This window comes from Phalacrocorax carbo, chromosome 2, assembly GCF_963921805.1.
Source record: "Phalacrocorax carbo chromosome 2, bPhaCar2.1, whole genome shotgun sequence".
Classification (NCBI taxonomy): Eukaryota; Metazoa; Chordata; class Aves; order Suliformes; family Phalacrocoracidae; genus Phalacrocorax; species Phalacrocorax carbo.
In genome coordinates, this window is record NC_087514.1 from 21120123 (window position 1) to 21142274 (window position 22152).

At 37.4% G+C, this 22152-nt stretch overlaps 1 protein-coding gene across 7 annotated transcripts in view; it reads right to left on the bottom strand.

The window, feature by feature from the left end:
- The window catches only part of OXR1 (oxidation resistance 1), a 290372-nt gene that overhangs the window by 35733 nt on the left and 232487 nt on the right, over window positions 1-22152 (bottom strand). For all 7 annotated transcript variants that reach the window (XM_064442238.1, XM_064442241.1, XM_064442239.1 and 4 more), the window contains 5 exons: window positions 21717-21869; window positions 12390-12574; window positions 8291-9078; window positions 4263-4431; window positions 1003-1165 (listed from right to left, as the gene is read on the bottom strand). In XM_064442238.1, coding sequence (XP_064298308.1) covers window positions 1003-1165; window positions 4263-4431; window positions 8291-9078; window positions 12390-12574; window positions 21717-21869 — 1458 coding nt within the window. The remainder of the gene's footprint in view (window positions 1-1002; window positions 1166-4262; window positions 4432-8290; window positions 9079-12389; window positions 12575-21716; window positions 21870-22152) is intronic.

Consider the following 22152-nt stretch of genomic DNA (forward strand, 5'->3'; position numbering starts at 1 on the left):
TTCTGTAACCACAGCCTGATACTTCTGCTAAATAAGCGAGAAGTTTGAAGTCAGAGTTCTGCTATGAATCTAAATTTCAGAGTCAAGAAGAAAACTATTACTTGTAGTTAGACTACTGCAGTTTTTAAAGTTTCTTTTACACTCTACATAAAGCACAAGTATTGACTTCCTTCACTTCAACATGCTCCATTGAGGGGCAGGTCAGAGTGGGAAGAAATGGGAGCAGGGGGGAAATCAGTCTTACAGTCAGAGGCTGCAATTGATGTCCTGAGACTCAAGTTAAACAGTGCTGATGGGATACTTCTACAATATATATGACAAGAGTAAAACTTTTGACTGACACTTGAATGCACAAGACTACAAGTGCTTTAACTGTATGTATGCTACAAAACAAAATCATGTAAACATGTAAAGATGTGTCCATAAAAACACAGTGGACACAGATTCACATGGGAGAAATGTGTTTGTTATACAAAAAAAAAAATAGAGAGTTCCAGTTACAGTATATTACTGAAATCCATACAAAGCATCTTAATGCACAAAGAAGTTATAACTGAGAAGTTAATTCCTGGAAAAACATGTCATTAATAGACAACAAAAAGGAAAATTAATCTCATCCCTGTTGTGAGGCTTACCAATAAGTATTCAACATTCTAGGTACATGAATAACAAATATCAGAAAACTGTCAGTCTACTTGACTGAAAACTAAGTCTGCTTCATCAAAGTTGCAACTTCTTTGCTGTGCTCACATTCCTTTCAGCTCTCAGTTTTAAGTTACAATTTGCTCCATATAAAAATGGCTTGTAATTGTGAAATGTTACCCTGAACTGATGTTAGAGCAAAGCATTAGGATGGCATAAATTAAACAGTCATGATCATATTAAGCAGTCTAATAAAACACATTGCTTTGTTTTTCTTACTGGAAATTATTTAACACTATTTTAACTATATTCCTACTGAAGTATTTAAAAAAAAAAATCTTTGACACTGCTCTTCCGTACCTCCCACTCCCTAGCAGCATCTTCAGTTGTAGATTCTTCACTGGTTTCAGGCTCTTCCTTCTTTTTTACCACTATAAATCCAGGTTCCTGAAAAGATTCCCCAGTATCTTCTGCATATATCTCTGGACTCCACTGGATAAAGAATATATACAAGTGATCTGTCCTAGAGAAGTCAAGTAATGACACAGAAAAGAAAAATAAGGTAAGCTTGTAATTCTTCCGGGTCATGTCTAATAATTATGAAGTATTTAAGGGTAAAATGAAAATACTTACTATTTCATGTTTTACTAGATATTAAAGGCAGATTTGAAAAAATCTAGTCAGTATTTTTTTTTTTCCTTTTTAATTATATGAAGCTGACACTGGGGGAAAAACTGGAAACAAGTTGGCAATTGACTAGCTGTGTTTTCATACACAAGTATGGTTCTTCAACCACTTCCGTCCCATTGGGAACCTCTGTTTAAAATTGAAATAACTTCCAAAATAGATACTAAGATTATTTTATTTTAATTAAGAAGTGTTACATAAAAACCTAAACAAAATTGGAATTTAAAAATGTCTGCTTTCCCCACCCCTGAAGAGCTGAACACTCCCAAGACATGTAACTAAAATTATACAGACCGTGAGCACTACTACAGGTATGAGGAAATAAGACTGAAAGTGTGCGTATATATATAGCTAGATCATAAACTGCAGGCTATTTTCACTGTAGTACTGCAGTAAGTACAGAGATTCAAAGCTATCTCCTCTTAAGTATTCTGCCACGAAAGGCATGGTTCTCTAGTTTGGAAGAACAAAATGCCCAAGATCCCAGAAGGAAGTTATTTACAACCCTGCTAGATGTCAGTCTATACTGTTTAAGCATTTCTTATAGGTTCACAGACAGAGCATTTCGAAAAAGGACATGCAATGAATCCACTAGTATTTCTTCAATATGGAAAAGACAGCTTCAGAGCTAGAGCTTTATGGCTCTGGTTTCCAAGAGTTTGAATACTCCTTACGCCTCTCTTATTCGTTACAGTGAATCTGCACACTGGATTAGCATGAACAATATTTGGATTTCCCTCTCTTCCTTCCCCCCGCCCCCTGCCAAATCCTTGCAGAACTGAATACTGGAAGATCAGCAAGAGATAGAGAGCAAAGCATCTCAGAATTACAGCCATACTTTTTATGTGCCTCTGTCTAAAAGGATGCAGCACACAGATATGTAATAATAGTCTCTGAACAGGGTCAGTTATTCAAAGCCACCCTTGTTAAAATTAAGGTTCCTGGATAGCATTGATGAAAGGAATAAAAAAAAGACAAGTCTTTCTCTAACAGTGAGGGAGAATAAAACATTTCAGATGCATAAGGCTAAGTAAGTTCTACGACAAAGTCAGAACAAGAAGCTGCAGACTCCTCATGCACTGAGCTAAGTATCAATTTTAAGAAGTCTTGCAAGTAGGACAATTTAAGAAAAAAAATTCCTGATTTTAACTTTACGAACTTGAAATTGTGTATAACAATTAAAAAAGTTAAAGCTTGATGTTTAAGGAACTCTAAGACACTCCTCCCCAGTCTGGCTCATTTGATATTAAGAATACTGAAATAATGCAGGTTTGTCAGACTTTTTCTCTTTCTTGCCACTAGATTACAAAAGACAACTGAGTTGACCCTAAATATTTTGACCTATGCATAGTAGCACTCAGCAAGGTTAACACTGAACTAAGAAAAACTACCACATGTGACTTCTTGTGTACAAAAACATATGACACACATTGGATGGATAAAGAAGAGATTATTAATTCCCCATGCAGTTAGAGAAATCCTTCATAGGTGGAGTGATTACCAAGGAGATCAGATACAGACTGTAAACTAAGAATTATCTTCTTAAATAGGGGATAAATTCTGCTTTAAGCTGAAGATAAGTACTTGCTCTGCTACATTAGAAAATGAACCAAAGAGACATTAGTCATTTTAATTAGGTGACCTAGATATCATTGCCATACATGAAACATTTATTTGTTTTCAAATTAAATACAATACTAAGAGAACAAGAAAATTTGAGTTGACTGTAACCACAAAAGGTCACCTGGCCCACAAAGGATAAGCTATACCAGAATCACCGTGACAGATTTTTGTCTCAAGAAATTGCATCATCTCCACCGCTTAGAGGTAGTGGGGGTGGTGTTTAAAAGCAGGTTAGTGATGCACTAGCATAGGCTCAGTTCTCCCTGTTGGAAAACTCCAATATTTTGATGTAATTTCAGTCCATTACATATCTCCATTCACAGTGGACATAAAAAAAGACTACTGCCTTTCTTGTTGCAGCCAACTTTTAAATATGAAAAGATTTTATGTTTGTAATCAACCTTTTCTCCTTTAGATTAAAGAACCCCACTTACTTCTAATTTTCTTTATATGTTACACTTTCTAGGCATTAATTAGTCTTGCTGCTTTCCTCTGGACTCTCTCCAATTGATCCATATCTGTCCTCAACTGCAGTGCCCCAACTGGACATTCTATGCCATTCAGCTCAAAAGAAAAGATGGAAAAGTGACTTGATCATTGTGTATAGGTATTTATACAAGATGATAGCTGATAGATTTTTGTTGTTGTCTCTTTCTTCCCCCCCCCTTCTGACAAGGATATAATAATCTCCAATACCCCCAAAAATTACATTCAACTTGAAAATAAGTCACAGTTGCCTAGCAGTAGAGATCATTTAAGAACTCAGACTTTACCAGTGAGTGAGCATGGACATCTCATGTCTTTGAATCACTGCAACAGAATTGGATATTTTTCCAGTAGACATGTTTAAGTTGCTTCCTGGAAAAGTTTTATGTTCCATATGCAAAGATAAGACAAAAGAATCCTAGCTAGCTCTTATGAACTCAGAGCTCCAAGAAGTAGAGAGAATTTTTAAAAGGTTTCCAAATAATGGGAAGCACAGAACATTAAAACATTTGTTGCAGAACTTAATTCCTTCACCAGACACCACTTACTTGGATCTTTCTTTCATTATTTACTCACTACAAACACAAGCCTAGGTAATACCATGACAAACTACCACCTGAACCTACAAGTAACTCAGTAAAACTTCAGCATGGTAATGCGGTATTCCAGTGTTAAATACAAGCCAATCATGAATATCTTCAGTTGGTGATCCTTTTTTGTGTTGCTTGAGACACAGTCACTAAAAAATTTTGAATTGTGCAGAAAAAGAAAAGCTTAAAGACCTATTGAAAAGCATTGGTTTTTACAGTCTACCTCCTTCTTACCTTTCTTGTGGAACAGCAAACCAGTACTCATGTTTTTTATCCCTCTGTGCATACTGTTGCATTGATGCACTTGCTTGTGAAACAAATGTTTTTCTCATGGGTTTTCCAACCCTGAGACACAGAAACTTGTGAGATCGATGCCGTCTTTTTTCTTTTGTAAGAGAAGAACCTATTGGTAAAGAAAAAGCAAGCTATGCACAATGTACAAAAGAGCTTAACACTTAACAAAAATCTTAGCTAATTATGTATTAGGTAATACAGGTATTTTGGACACATATAAGTAATAGGAGATGAGGTAACATAGGTAGCAATAATTACCTGGGTTTTTTTGTTACGTAAATTACATCAGCAGAATTAACTTCAGAGTATAACACATCTGAATAATTCTAACATTCATTTCTACTTCCATCCTAGATCACGTTATGATAGTCTTTCACCCATGCTTGAAAGTATTTCAGAAGGTATTCTCAATGCATATCCCTCAGCACTGGATCAGAGAACCCTCCCACTGTTAAAAAGATATTCCATCTACATGCAAAAGATACAGCATTAAACGAAGTACTTAGGCTTGATTCACAGATGTCAAAGCTGTTCATTAGTTACTTTTCATTTAAGAAATGAAAAGTTCTGGCACTACTAATAGAGGTTTGAGTCTAATTTTCATTTGTTAGCTATAGCAAATGCTTCAAAAGGCATGAAGGCATCCTTCAAAAGGATGTAGTATACTGGATATTGCGGAATGTTTTTTTTCCCTCCAGTAGTGTATTTAATTGAACTAACAGAATTATATGATTACCCTCAAGGTCTAGATAGTCATGTTAGCAAAAGGTGAAGGAAGAAGCCTTCTCAAAATTGTTTCTTTGCTAGATTAATTGCCCAAATCTTAGAAAATGAGCTCCAGCCACAAGAGACTTTAAGGCAAGGAAAGAAAATGTAAATTTAAGAGTTCTTGCGATCAGCTATGACAATAAAGGATTTATCCTGCCTCTGGTGTTACATGTACATACAGATACCTTCCAATTTTCTAGGACACTCATCTTTTCTTTACAGCTGAAGTTCTCTTTCATTATCTATGCAGACTACAGATATGCTAAACACAGAAAACATCACCTTCTTGATCTATAAACATCTCTACTACATGTTTTCCTCAATCAGATTTTCACCATAAAGTATAGATTAGCATTGTTCCACAAAGGAATATTTTTTTTCCTCCAGTAAATAGTTACATGTGAGCCTTCTAATTTTCAGTTACAACATTTTAGAATTATACCTGCAGTATACAGTACGGTAGAATAGTCATAATATGCATGACTTGGAAGTATCTTATAAATCTGTAAGCTCAAACGTAAACTGTCAGATTAAAAAAACCCAAACCAAAAGAACCCAAAATAAACAAAAAACCCTGTTTCATAGGACTGGCACGTGAACTTCATGGCAGTGTTGGAGAAGTATTGTTAAAGTGATCTGATATTTGGAATTTTGGTCCTTCGGATGCAACAGTTTAGGACTTCTCTGACCTAGAGCTCAGAGAAGTGGGATTTGTACCATACCTTAAAAAAGTAAAACAAGTAAGATGATAGTTCCAGCTAGTATAGAGAATGAAAACCATTTAGTCCTGCCCCCAAGTCTCAAAAGGACTATTTAAAATGCTCACTTTTGGTGTCTTCTCCAATATATTTTTGTAGATCTGACACAGAATTCATCAGAAAAAAAAATTTAGTAATGGCTATTGTGTGTCTCATGCTTTTTCTTCTTTCCTTTCAATCTCTGCTACTATCCAGCTAACTAAGCAGCAAACAGACCTGTTATCCTTAATGAGATTTCAGCTTGTTTATACACACACAAGAATATAAACCATTACAATTTCTCCGAAGTATCAACTCCATCTAAAGTGTCTATAAAAACAGAAGAGAATACGAGAGTCTGAGGTAATAAAAATAAAATATTTAAGGGAGACCTTTCTAGCTGTTCAACTTTACTCATGGTTATCAACTTGCACAGCACCACCTGTTCAACATTTAGAACAAATACATCATTAATTCCAGACTCAGAAACATTTGACCTCCATGAAGATCAGGAAATGGTAGTTCCCACAAACCTAGATGCTCAAAACTCCCACAAAACGGAACAAATTCAACTAAGTCCTTGCTATATGCAGGAGATAAGACTGTCTAGGTAACTTGATACAAAACTCATAGTATGACTAGTTTAGTCTGATAGACACGATATCAGAAAGTGTTTACAGTGTTTAAATTTTTTAATGGCCTAGTGTTTTTAGTGACTACTGTTAATAGACATGTCATATTTAGTGTTTGATGACTTCAAGAGTTAAGCAATAGATCTATGCTTTTACCTGGGCTCTAAACTCACCTGTAGACAAAGCCAGTAGAAGCTTCACCAAATCTATCTAGATTGAGTTATGAATTAATACTTATCACTGTTTTATTTACATTCTGCTAATACAACATACAAGAATAAGAAACATACAATAATTCCAGCTGAAGTTGGACTGAAGTCATTGACACAAACCTCCAAAGAGTAACCCGTGCTGCCTTTTTTTTTTTAAAAACTCTTTTTGCTTTCTGTTTTACCCCCACAACCTTCAGTGAGGCTGTAACACCATGTGCAGAAGGATGCTGGCCAGCACTCCTCTGCCTGACTGTATGCAGACAATTTGATTATTTATGTATGTACTCTGTGACTGTACAGATCACATCATGCATGAAAAAAACGGCACAGTCACTCAGTGATACCATCTTTTAGAAAGCCAACAAAACTAAAGCATCTACTACAACTGAATTACAAATAACATTCAAGAAAAGCAGTAATTTTTTGCAAAGAACACTTGGTGCTTGCATATTTTGTTTTTCTCTGAAGTCACAACCAGCAACTACTGCTAGCTGACATTTTTGCCCAGAGGGTTTCCTCTAATATTTTTTCCTCTAATATTTAAGGCATAAATGCCAAACTTATCACAGAATGATACAACTATTGACAGCTTCAAATTTCAAAATTCGGTTACTTCCTTAGCAGAAAGGAAAAAAACCCCAAAACTATCATATCAGATTCTGAAGTATAAGATTAATTTCTGTCAACCAGAGAACAGACCCCTCAATTCAGTAAAATCTCAACTTTTAATAATTAATGGAAACAAACTGACCTTCAAATGCACTTCATATATAATTTATTAGAGACAGGCATTAGAGATATGTTTTCTTTCTAGCCCATAAAACTGCACAATCAAAACAACTATTTTGTCTCCATTAATAAGATGGTACGGCATCAGAAAGTAACCTATGAATTTTTAAAAAAGCAAGATCAAATAAAGATGTTCCTGTATGTAAGTTACTTAAAAAAAGAGACAGCATTTTTTTCTTACATGAATTGAGTAACTTTAGATTTTTAAGATAACTTCCAACTAAGTAAAGGTACTCAAGAAATAAACCTAGATGTTCCCCATATTAATAGCATGGTTTTGCATCATCTAGCTCTTGTTTATTCTGAGAAACACTTCTCGTATGTTTAACCTTGTTCTAGTTAGCATAAAAGTATAACAAGATGCAAGTGAAACGAAGTACTAGAAGCATCACTTAAGACTCCAGTGTTTGTTGCTCACATCATAAACCTTCACCATAACCACAAGGTAGACATGCTATAAATAAGATGAAATACATTTCCTGAAATTCATTCGTACACATGTACACTGGGATCAGAATTTAAGTGACAGCTAGCTGATTGCTAAAGAACATTAATTTTGAGCTCTACAGTGACCAATAGATTATTTACTATGACCACAATGAGGAAAAATGACAGTAACAAAGGTATGTGTTTTCCGTTTCCTGAGCAATATTTTACTCACTGGTTCATCTACGGCATAACTTAGGTATATATTCAAGCCAATGAGAAAGATAAGCAATATATGGGGAGATCTGTTCTACAGAATGAAAAACAACACAAGCTCTGATAAGCTGGAGGAAGATACACTGTAAATCTGAAGGCTAACACTGCATCCATAAATACCGACTCACCTTCTAATTGCCCATCTCCTGCAGTCACAGTTTCATGACTAATTTCTTTTTGTGAATCCTGTTGCATGTTTTCTCTTTCTTGTTTGATTTGTTGCATAGTATGGGTCTTCCAGAGTTTGCGGAGTTCCTCAACTTCCGAGTCTTGAGTTCGCTCTCTTACTACTTTTCCTTTGCTAGTTGGCTCTTTCTTTTGAGAGTCTGCAGTATCTTCACAATGCGGACATTCCACTCCCATCTTACTATCTCCTTCTGGTTCTTTTCCTAGTGAGGAATCTTGACCATTGCCCATTTCTGCCTCTTTTGCATGCTCTTCACTACCCTGTGATCCTTGCAAAGACTGCTGGAGGACATCTGCAATATTTTCACTAGGTTCATGCTCCCTCTTTATAGACATGTCAGCACTTTCTGAACCTAAGCTGTGGGTACCAGATTGTTTAACATTTACAACCATTTCGGCACTGGGTTTTAAGTCACTGGCAGCTTCATTTGAGTCCGAAATGATTGTTAAACATTCAGCACTAGTCTGATTTATTGTTTGGACAGATTCTGATGATGCTCCAGAAGATTTGTCTTGTCGAAGCTCATCTGAGGAAACAAGTTCCTCACGTATTGGAGAGAGCTCTGATTCTGTGAAGACATCTTCTGAAAGAGACTCCTCTGTACTCCTTGGGGCAGTACTAGCACTGTCATTGCCTGGATCCTGAATCTTGGAATCCATTTCATCTGCATTGCTCTTTGCAGCTTTCTTGGGATGGCAAAGTTCCCTCACAGACAGCTGTTCTACATCCCTGTTGAGCAAATAAGAACGTTGTTACAGTAGATGCCTTTTACATCAAGCTCTTTTCTTTACTAAGTTTTGTGTAATGCTGGAAAAAAAGGTACTTTTAAAATAAACAAAAACAAACTGAAAAACAACCTTAATCCAGAGCATCAGTAATAAGCATAAAATACATTCTTGTAATGGTAAGCTTATGGCAGACCTTTTGCCAGCATGACATCAATAGGACTTCCCAACTTCATGACATTACTTTCACAAGGAGAAGCACTCCTACAAAACCAACAAGATTGTTTGAGATGCTTGAAGCATAAAAATAAATTTAAAAAAAGGAAAAAAATCCAAAAAGCTACATACAACCATAATCTCTAAAGGCAGAAGTCTTCCACAATCTTTTAAGCTTTGTCTACTAAAGAGGCCAGTACAATTGAATAGATATGTCCCTGAAGTTGACACCCAGCTCACCACTGGTAAGAAATGAACGGCACAAATCATCCAGTCTATCTTTAACTATCTAAGCTAGTCAATCCAGAACAACAGGAACCATCAAGGTAGATCTTGTCATTCTGCCTATGGGAAATACCTAACAGGTACCTCACCAGTCAGGTACCTAGCTTCAAGGATACAAAACTAACAGTGGTATTTATTTTGCCTACTTGGTACAATTGAACAATTTAAAAAGCAGATATCACATGTTGATAAATAGTGCAAGAAAAAAGTAAGCATAAAAGAACTTATTTTTCCCCAAAGGAAATAATCTTATTTAAACCTGCCTTTCAAAATAAGCTAACTAGAAATTATTTGAGTTTTAGAAAATGAGGACTACAAGGGGACTGTGAACATGCTCAACTATATGTACAGGATTCCAGCTTTCCACTGTTGTAATAAAAAAAGCCAAGAAACTGAGCCATATACAACTATCATAAAATTTTTCTCATGTTTAAAGATACCTTTGCCTAGACTTCTCAGTGCCAACTCCCTTGCTACCACAAGCACATTACATCTATTACTTAGTATCAAATAGTTTTAAGTTTGTACCTTAATCTCCCATCCTGAAAAAGGATAAATCCACTCCACATTTCTACGTAACTTTTTATTCAGTTAGGTCATATCGCTGACATTACTGAGACAGTGCAAAAATTCAGGATGTTTGCAAAGCATATGCACCCTCTTACCCAAGTGTTAACATGAACCTCGTACTAAGCTTGTGCTGATGTAGTAATTCTATTTACAAAGCATCTGGATTACAGTTTAGGATTTATCACCTATTAGACTCTCATTTCCTTAATTCTTCAGGATTATGCTGGTAATAGGTGCTCTTGGACAAGCCCAACCTAAGATTAATGAAATATATAAAACATCTGTATGTTTTCAGATTGCACAGTCCTCCCCCCCCCAGTTTCAGCATAGATTAAACCTGGAAAAACAAACAGGTTCGAGAGTTGGCAAAATTTGGAGAGTAAGAGGGTAATTTTAACAGTGGAGTATTTAGAGAAAAACAAATAGTGGGAAAACATGATTTAGGTCTCAAATATCTTGAGACACATGGGTCTTGTCAGATCTAGCTGTAGCTTTTGGGATTTCTGGTTATAGACTTAAGAAATTTGCATTTTATTTTCCCCCAAAATTTACTAACATGCCTCAAATTTTGATAAGGTTAAGGCATAAAAGTGCTGGGGCTGAAGAAAATGCTACAAGTTAGTGTTCCATTTAGTAGTTTATAAAGCTGACAAGGAGGACAACCCAGATTGGCTGTACAAGGCTCTGAATGCAGTGTGACCTTTCATTATTAACATAAATGCATATGGAATGAAACCATGTCTAGAAATAAAAGCAAAACAGAAAATGCATGTACTATAAGAGCACAAAAATCAACAGGGCATAGAAGGTAAATTTGTAAGTCAACACTGAATCATTAAGAAACTAAACTTACTAGGAAAAAGACTTGTTTTGCAACTGCAATATTATGATTCAAACAGGTAAATTAAAGAGAGTAATCTAATTTTCATAACCTCATTACTTGTTCTATACATCAATTGAAGTAGGAACTATGAGCAACTCTTTAAAACTCCATCTGGAAAATAAACTTCCAGAAAGCAATAATGCTGAAGGCATCCTCACTATACACAAAATCCCCAAAAGTATTACTGTAGTAACACATAGTAGCTGCTCTTTCAGGAAACTCATGACTTCAGGCAGCAAAGACAACCATGCCAAGATACCAGTTTACTACCACATCTCTGCTGAAACTGAACTTAATGGTGAGAGACGAGTTTTTCTTCTGGGTATCCAGATATGTAGGATTATCAAGATGTGCTTAGCCTACTACCTGTAGGAAGTGTAAAAGGGAATTTTTCAGAGTTACTCAGTATCTTTATATTATACCTTCCTTAAAATGGTTGCACTTTTTAGAGTTATGTATCAGAGAAACAGCTTTACTATCTCATACACACAGACAACTCTGCCTTGATTAAAGGAGTCTACTTCCCTGCACCTAGACGGTCGAACTAGTCTGCAAATTTCTGTGCTTTATGGGCTGTAATAGGTAAAGTGACATAATTTCTTTTTTTTTTTTTTAATCCCTTTTGTCTCTAATGTTAAGATTCATCCTATTCCTGAGGACAGTATAAAAGTTGGGCAGACAGAATGGAATAAAGATTTTTGTGGTTTTTTTTAAAGCTGTTTAAAGTCAGTTTTAAATGCTAAACACCAGCCATTAAAGCTCACTGATCCAAATGCACCCTGTTTGCCCCAGACAAGGCTACACCCAGAGACAAATCACAGTTCCTGCCCTTGCCAAAGAGGAAAAAAAAATACTCCTAATGCCATAAAAATACAGAAACCTCAGAAAATTAGCCTTACAATCATTTATCAGAGGGTATGTGAAGGTAGTTTAAGAAGCAAGCCGAAAATGGTAAACAATAAAGATTTGCACCTAAAGCTGTTTAAGCTGGACTTTCCTATTCTGTACATCAGTTTTTACATTACCGACGAACCAAACATATCTGTTACTGTTTTCATAGTGGGGAAGGGGCAGAGGAAGTGCTGTGGTACCTCTTGGTACACTGATTTTTAAGAGACTATTGGAAGAAATTAGAATCCATGTATACAGAAGAGAATATATTATTTATTCTATACAGTATACAAAATGTGAGAACTTAAGGTAAAGCAAGCTTTTCCACGGGTCTTTCCAAGCCAATCTTTGACATTCTTCTTAAAAAGGAAAACAAGAGAAGAAAATGTGGTTTTGCTAGTTTTGTATGGTCAGCAACATGGCTACAGTTCATATTTACTCAAAGTTTTATAAATACTAATCTATCTTACATGGTTAATGAATCCTTAATTTTGCTGTCCACAATTTCCTTATACAGAGCAGCTGACATCACTTCTTCCATTGGACACATGATGCCATACTCTTCACAGCCGTTCGCTTGGACCAGAGGATCCATTTTATGAGGATCAAACATTATGTTATTTGGCGTCACTAGCAGCACACCATTGACTGTACCCTAAAATGAGAGGGAAAAGAAGTGGTAAATTTTCTCCTTCATATTTCATCTCATTTTCCTTTTGCAGGAAAAGAAAGTGTTTTCTAATTTGTTTTTAAAGTATCTTTGTAGTTATCTTTGTTTAAGCAACTTTATACAGTTTCATGCATTTTGCAGTCATCTGGAAACATAACCATTTTTCTGGGGTAGCAAATTAATGCCACCTACTTTCCCAAAAGAAAACAGTTTTGTTCCTCACAACTACAGAATAGCTGGGTTGAGTAAAAAAGAAGAAACCCTTGCACCCTAAAGGATAGGCTAAGGCAGCTCCTCAGAGGTAAACATACATCCTGCCCAGATAACGTCAGGGCTTATTGCTAGTTTTGCAAGAAGCTTCAAGCACTGTCTAAAACCTGACTCTTAACTCTTCTCACTGTCTACTATTTAATTACAGGAACAATAACGACAAAAGAGATCTTCAAAAACTGATATTTATCTTCGTTTCCTATACACAAAAGCAACAGCAGTATCCGACACAAGTCACTCTAACTTAACGGACCTGTTGACTGGTTAGACAAGTACATTTATAGAATGAAACTAGATTAAAAATACTAAGGATTTTTAAAGATGCAGCTGCACCACAATGCAGTTTTGGATGGATTTAACCATAATCATACTGCTGCAGTACACGAATACAAGTAGATTTTAAGCTTCCAGTGTGAGAAAATGTGAAGAAAGTTGATACTTGTACTATGAGCTGTCAGGTTCTTACGCAATACAGGTACGAAGCTAATTTCCAATACGTTGAACTTTTTCCTTACAAGCATCAGAAAATACATGCAAACACCAGTTGCCTGCTCAGGAAATTCATTAAACTGTTAGAATAGCAGAGTTTAAGCAAAAACTATGAACTGGAAGAAATATAGCTCTAAGCAGGATGATAGCTATCCTTCAGTTGTACATTTGGAATCCTAAGGACTTTACCAGTTTTGAAAGACATTCAGAACTTTTGAAGCAACTCTTATGATTCTTGCCCATGTGCTGCTGAAGCTTATCAGAAATTGAATAAATATCCAGCTCACTGATGAACTATTCACAGCGATTACAAACATTGTGTATTGGGGGGATTGCTTGTTTTCAGTTCTGTTTTAAGAAAACATATCATCAGCACATAAAATACAATTACATTCCTTCCTATTTCCAGAAATTTGTTCCCAGCACTGTGATGGTTGATGACCTTCACAGCAGACAAACAAAGATGCCATATAGCGAGCAGAAAATTACAAGTTATAAAAACCAAATCAAAAATAGTATTAAAGCCTACAACAATGACCAATAGTATCACTGTTATGGAAAAATGAAAACAGTCTCAAAAGCAGCTCAAGCATTTGTACTTAAGTCCTTTTAGTCGTTCAGTGCCGGGTCAGGTTTTATATCTGCGTTTTAGCATACAAAGCATACGCTGAAGACTTTAAAGTCAGCAGAACATATTCACATAGTTCTAAGGTGTTTGAAACACCAAAACAAAACTGTCACTGATATTTCTTTCCCAGCACTGTATTGTGGAAATCAACTTTCAAGGTGCAAAAAGGAACTCCAAGAGGATGACTGTCACGAGAAGTTTGCATTTTGTTATATCCACTGTAATCTAGAAAATAAATTTAACATGACTGCAAAAGTCCATGAGTCTACTCAGAAGAGCTGCTTCTTTAAAAAAATACTACATCCATAAACTCAGTACATAATGCAAAAAGCAGCAGCATCTCTAAATTTGAGCTCTTTCATTAATGACCATACATGAAAGTGGAATTTTATCAATATTCTCCAGATCTGACCCAGAAAAGTCAAGGCCATCTCCTTGATGGCCGTTGGACTAGATGATTGTTGTAGGTCCCTTCCAACCTAAATATCCTGTTCTTTCACTGCCCACATGTTACATGTGAATCTTCAGAACAGTCAGGCTGGAGAGGAAAAAAACTGTTCTAGCTGAAGGATTTAAATGTTCAACACCAACTTCTAAAATGATGTATTACTCAGTAGAAGCAATCAGTAAACAAGTTCACTGGAGAACTTTATTTCAGCCTAAGATTCTGTATTCACTTGTTCACCATTTCATGAACAAATGATCCTTCCTTGATAAATTAAGTACACAGGAAGTCTAAAGCTTTTGAGGCTGCAGAAGACTGAGTAGTAAAACGAGATGACATCTTTCTGTCAAGGTGACCTGTGACAACTGGCAAAGCGCCCATATCATCAAGGCCCCTGGTTTTATTAAACAAACACAAAATCCAATGCTTCACCTGTGGTCTCAAAAGCAAGTTAAAGACTGCTTCAACTGCCAGTCCAGGTCAAAAATTGATTGAAGAATACTTTATTGCAAAGTAAGTTAGAAGCTTCATAAGTCCATTTTATATTGCTTAACTGAACACTAGAGTCACAGCATTAGAATAAGATGTATGAAGAACCAGTTGCACATCATCTTCTCATTTCAGTTACCTTGCTTCAGCTTCAATTTTAGCAGTTCAGAAAACACCAACTTACCCCTCCCAAAACCCACAGGCCAGGCTTGTCAATATCTTAAAGAAATGCCATCATATCCAGGACAAAATATGTTTCCAGGGCAAATTTGAATGTGTTTAAAGAAACCGTATAGTACCTTGTGGTGTTTAGTCTCAGACACTGAGGAACAGTAGATACAATCTTTCTGCAGGCAAACGTTCAAAGTGTGCAAGACTACTGACTACAAAAGGAGAACAGGTTGTAGAGACTTTCTATTGTAAATAGAAGCTTCCTAAACCGTCTGACAATGACTTGTAAGATGGCAGAAAAATCCCAAGCCTGTACATCAGGCCTTGACAACTGTCCTTGACACATATGGAAGATTCTAAAGCCTACCTCTGCAGCCTCAACAAAAGACACAGCTAGAAACCTAAAAGCTTGCTTATCTTGGTCTTAGAAGAAACCCTCAACACCAAGAGGTGAATACTCAGTAAAAAAATTTAATCTGAAAGTATAATTCCATTTAAAATTTATTATACTGATAAACAGAGAATTAGGCCTTTAGAACTATTAGGCTTTTATGTGAACTTGACTAAGAAGCTGATCAAACACTTCATTTGCAATGACTATAAGCAGTTGGAAGATCATACAGCTGTCTTGAAAACACTGGCTTTATAGCACCTCAGCAAGAGATGACCTATTTCATTGTTATCTATTTAAAAGACAACAGGAGGCAGATCAACGCAACATTTCTGGCTCACAAGTTATTTGTTATGGTCCACAGTTACTACATGAACACTTCAGGGTAATTCTCTGAGAAAAGTTACTGTCCCAAATTTACAGGCTAGAAATGAGATCCTTAATACCCTAAGCATCATTAATATTTCTGTCATTTTTTTATTATTATTACCAAGGATCACAATGTTAACCTAGGTAGCTAGGTAAAGCTCAGGAAACAGCCAGATAAAGAAACTTTTTGTTTGGTCCCAAGTTTTAATTATTCTTTTTCAGACATACCAGTGTTTCTGCGACTTTCCCTAGCTATTTCTGTGACTCTCTTGTAAGACAAATAGCTTCTGTCTTTACCACTTTCTGACTTGTTTGCAGGAGAAAAGCTTCCCTGAAAACCTGTTGGACATGTATTACTCACAGATGAGTTCCTAGCATAGGCAGAAACCAAGCGCTATTCATACTGTGAGAAGAAATTGAATAACATCAGAACAAAACCTGTAAGCAGGAACATACCTGCATCTAGCCAACCACTGGTCAAGAATTGTTCATTGCATTATGCTAGTCTTCCACAAAAGATGGAACCTGAAGCAGCTCCAACCTTTGAGAACTAACAACACAGTTTTGCTTAAGTAAAGACAAAAAGGTCATACCCTCTTTAGGAGTGAAAATCCATTCCCTTCATTCCCTTGTTGGTTTGCCATTATGGCTCAGACAAACTTCTATGTTAGCATTCCTATAATACATTACTTCAGAACTATTGTCTCAGAGTAAGCCAGCGATCAACTTGTGAGCATTTTAGTACCATTGTGATGGGTTGACCCTGGCTGGACACCAGATGCTCACCAAAGCCACTCTATTACTCCCCTCCTCAGCTGGACAGGGGAGAGAAAATATAACAAAAGGCTCATGGGTTGAGATAAGGACAGGGAGAGATCACTCAGCAATTACCATCATGGGCAAAACAGACTCGATTTGGGGAAATCAGCTTAATTTATTAACAATCAAATCAGAGTAGGGCAATGAGAAATAAAACCTAAGTCTTAAAACACCTTTCCCCCACCCCTCCCTTCTTCCTCAACTTTACTCCCTGTTTTCTCTACCTCCTCCCCTCCAGCAGGGCAGAGGGACGGGGAATAGGGGTTGGGGTCAGTTCTTCACGCATTGCCTCTGCCACCCCTTCAGGGTGAGGACTCCTCACACTCTTCCCATTCTCCAGCGTGGGGCCCCTGCCACAGGAGAGAGCCCTCCATGAACTTCTCCAACATGGGTCCTTCCCTTGGGCTGCAGTTCTTCATGAACTGCCCCAGTGTGGGTTCCTCCCATGGGGTACAGGCCTTCAGGAACAGATTGCTCCAGCATGGGTCCATCACAGGGTCACAAGTCCTGCCAAAAAAGCCTGCTCCTCTCTCCACAGGTCCTGCCAGGAGCCTGCTTTAGTGCAGGCTTCCCACAGGGTCACAGGCTCCTTCAGGCACATCCACCTGCTCCGGTATGGGGTCCTCCACAGGCTGCAGGTGGATAGCTGCTCCACCATTAACCCCCATGGGCTGCAGGGGCACAGCCTGCCTCACCATGGTCTTCACCATGGGCTGCAGGGGAATCTCTGCTCTGGTGCCTGGAGCACCTCCTCCCCCTCCTTCTCCACTGACCTTGGTGTCTGCAGGGCTGTTCCTCTCACATATTCTCACTTCTCTCCCTGGCTACAACTGAGCATGTTTTTTTTGTCCCCCCTTCTTAAATACGTTATCCCAGAGGTGCTACCACCATCAGATCAGCCATGGCCAGCAGCCTGTCCATCTTGGAGCTGGCTGGCATTGGCTCCATCTGACACAGGGGAAGCTTTTGGCAGCTTCTCACAGAAGCCACCCCTGTAGAGCCCCCCCACCAAAACCTTGCCATGCAAACCCAAAACACTCACTTTAGGTTCTGAACCGACTTTTCTGGTTACTCATACACATTTATGCACTACAGCAGCAGATGTCACAGTTGTTACTCAAAATATCCAGAAATGGGTAGCAACACTGATGCCAGGAAAAAACCTACAGCATACTGTTCTTTAGTGACTTTCTTTTGATAACCTGACCTCCCCTGCTATCTTACAAGCACTAAGGAAGACTGATAGCCTGAAGTCTCCTTGCCATAAAATCTTCTTGGTTCCTTGCTTCTGCAGCAGGGAGAAAGTTCCAAAGCTCCCCCTCTGGCCTGGCTGAGCTGCTGAAAATATTATCAGTGTGATTATATTCTTCAGAGTAAAGAACAGCATGGGGGCTTAGTGACTAAGTAAAGCCCTTCCTATGCCCTCACCTACCCATATCAACACAGGGAGATATGTACAGCACCTCCTTTGTGGTTATTGTCTGTCATGCTATGTCTACAGCACAGAACCCTTCAACGGTAATCAAATATTCATTGAACATTTTAGAAACAGCTCTTTGTATAAAGGTAATTTTAAAAACATCTTCAAAAAATTTGTACCAAAAATGTAACTAGAGACAGATCAGCAAATCAGAGCACAACCATAAGCAAAAAGACTGGGCAGTGGCATGCACACTGCAAACTCCTACGTGACTCCAGTATAGTGCCAGCATTTGCTTTTATCTCCTAAATTTACTAGTCCTGAGGAAAAGACAAAAAAGAAAAGAAAGTCTACAAGCAGCTCAATTGTTGATAGAGAACTGTAATGCAGTTCTTTAGGACATCCTCCAAATAGCCAATGACTTGTTTCTCCTAGATCATACTTCTTACTAGTTGAAGAAAAAATTTAAAAAATCTGTCAACAAAAGTGATGTGAAAATAGCATATAGCTACTAAGTAGTTCAACGTGATACTCTTACAGGAAGTTCTGGTTCTTGAACAAAATTCCCCAAAATACCAGTTGTAGAGTTCAAGTTTCCTGTATGTAAGATAGATTTTACTTCATGTCTTCAGAATCTGAACTCAGCCTGAGCAGAAATTAACAGCCTCCATCATAGAACAGTCTGGGTTGGAAGGGACCTTTAAAGGGCATCTACTGCAACTCCCAGGAAAAATGCTGAGCTACTTCGCTGAAAGCCACATGGACACTAGGTTATTAAAAAAAGATCCTTTTAAGTCTTAAAGCTGGTCCAGAAAATATTAATCCAGATAAAAGCAAAAACATTCACATTGAAAGTAGACTGAACTGCACCTGCATGCAGATGTGCAATTCTGAATTGGTTTTAACTTCTTTCTATTGAAGTTCCTTAAACCTCAGGAAGTGGGAGCTCTAAATACTACACAATATCCAAGACAGAAATTTGAACAACCATGATACAGGGAGGATTAGAGCCAAACTTTATGACATTGGTGAGCTCAAACATTAAGATTAGGCAGTTCAGTAAAGCACACTTTTAAGAATGTTTGAGAGGACTTCTGGCAAGCACTTTTCAAACAGAAGTTAACTCTAAATAATTCCATTATGTTCTTTGAACACACACGGTAGAACAAAAACTGTAATTTGTGATTTAAGAAGCTGTTATCGTGAAGATAACAATTTAGTTTTATTTTTATTTCCTTGTAGAGTTATTGAACCTCGGCAGTGTCCTCCTTTTCACTTAATGAACAATGTGTTTGTGCTTTTTGTGCCCCTATTGCCAGGTTGTTTGCTTGGTTGTTTTTTTTAAGCCTTATTGGTAGTAGGTTTTCCTTTACCTACTATTCAAAACAAGGCAAATAAACTAGCAAGCATAAGAAAGAGCAAAGAATTTCAAAGCTTCTCTATTAGGTTCAGTTTCAATCAAGCAGACTATTTAAGAGACCTTTTTCTGCCTCCAACAAACAGTGCAATGAAAAAAAACCAGAGTAGCATGCTTTTCTACAAAAGAAACAAACCGTGTGGCTACAAGAAAGGGCATGCCTACATACACAATAAACATTGAGTTAAGGTGTGACTCTGCAGCAAACTGGTTACTCTACGCTGATTTATTGTCTGGCCAGGATGCAGCATATTCACACAACCCTGTTTCTAACTGTGCCCAACACCCTGCCTCTAAAGTAGTCATAGCAAGGTAACAGAGAACAAATATAACAGCAAGTGTTTCCAGGCCCCAGCCATTGCACCTCAGAGAAGTCCTGCATGCTTGTCCAGGAAGTCACAGGTGTGACCAACACCAGCTCCAAACACATACAGAATAAGTGGTTTTGAAGAGTGAGAAATGAGACAGTCTCACATTAATGCAAGCTCTTTTGCAGATATGAAATCAAACACATTGAAAAAAAGAGGCTTTCACTAGATGTGTTTTATGAGCATCAGTCAGCAGTGACTGAGACTTCATATCTGAAACCCTATAAAACAGTTAACAATGAGCTTCAAAACCACTTCCAGGGTGGGAAGCAGAGAATGAATCTTTTAAGCTTTCTCCAGAAAACCTTTGAAGATTTGTCATCCTGCATCAGGAAATATACCAAGGAGAGGATAAAATGACATGCCAGAGGATGTTCCTACCATATGTGACACAAAGGCTAAATTACATACTAAACTTATGAAATCTAGCACTCAAATCTGAGCAAGTTAGCATTCATTTCTCTCCCCACCCACTTCCCCAAATATGGGCCGATACTGCGGTGGATTATACAACTCTTTAGAAACAGAATTCTCCTTGAAGCTTTTAGAAAATACGCTGTAAAGATGCAAGTCCAAGACAGATGCTGTGAACTGTGAGTTCCTCATAATATTCTGATGAGGAATTACAGCACATAACAGGCCGGAAATTTTAACCCTAGACTGTATTTTTCCATTATACCCAGTTTCTAACAGAGGTTCACAGTTCTCAATTCCTCTCCCTCACAGCACTTAAAACTGAGAAGTAATGACTTGTCTAGGATCAACCTGAAAGAAGTCACCTAGGGTCAGGATGCAAGGAGTCAAGCTAATTAACTGCAAAGTAGAGCAAAGTAACAAAGCTTTTCCAGTACTAGTCTCGCCTACTTCTAACGTAACTTTTGCCAATATGCATGTCAACAGGCTTCAAGTCTAGACATATGCAGATCTGCAATCTTTTCCATCAGCAAAAAAAAAAAGATACAGTTTTAGAAGGTTCTTATTAATCTGTCTATCATTAGTGTAACTTATCTGCAAACCTATTGCTGAGCAATACAGCATCAGCAGCATTTGTATATACATACCCAAACCTCAGGTGAAGGAGGAAGTACTACAAGTACTTTGAGTTTCTTTGCATTCATTCAGCTTGAGTGAAGGCATGATTTTTCATAAGTATCTAATAGTCATTTTTCTGAGGGGTAGGAGAGCAATACGTTTTGGTTTTTCCTAAAGCTTTCTGAGGTAAAGTCTTTTGCCATGACCTCAGTCCCAAAAAATCTGTGCAAGACTTGTGCACCTATGAGCTGAATGGAAGTTAATTAAGTGCCATTAACTTGGTGGTGTTTGTGTAATGACAGAGAGAAGTGTAACTACTGCTTCAAAGGAAAAAAAATAAAATCAAGATTCCTACCATACCATACCCAATACACAAATGTGTGTTTACAGAATCAGAGTTTAATTCCGCTCACACTGTCCTGCTTTAGGGAAATGGAAGCGAAGCTACCAACTACATAGGTCTTTATAGTTTAAGGCATTTTCTTCTCCACTGTAAGTAAAGAGAATTACTTATGAGACACACTAACATAAGGAAGAAAACAAAACTCATGCCCTCAACACAAAAGAATCGCTTAACAGTATGGCTAAAGGGAAGTTTGTCACAGGTTAATTGCATATTAACTGCTTGCATCACATCTAAGAAACAAGTGGTCTGAGAATCCAAAGGAAACAGTGAATAAAAAAATATATTTACAGACATATATATATGTCTATAAGCTGTTCCACCTACCTATTAGTAACTAAATTTTACTGTAAATTTATGGTTTAAATGTACTTTGTTTTTACATCCCATGCAGTAAGACCTGAATGTTTAACTACCTTGCCATTAGTGATGTACTTGCAATTGATTTTTAGAAATTTCTCTGTAAATGCTTCCTCCTCTTCGGAGGTGGATGATACCACTCTTGTAGGACGAACGCATGCATGTGCTGGTGAAGCAGCCGACTCCTTCCGTTGGACTCCATCTGGATCCTGAAAAGGAATATAAAAAAAACCCCAACTTAGCAACCTGCCTTTTTCCATATAAAGAGATCTTCTGTTGTATAACTTTTGTTGTTTTTCTTTGACATGAAAACAAATGTAAAAATAGGGTTCCAAATCCACTGCAGTCTAAAGGAGTGCTTTGATCTGACAGCGTATGTAACTAATGAAGCACAGCTTAACCTGCCCATGATAAGACATGCAAGTGGTCAAATTTATTCAGAATCAGCCTGGGAATAAACAACAAAGTAATGATCAGAACTCACATAAGGAA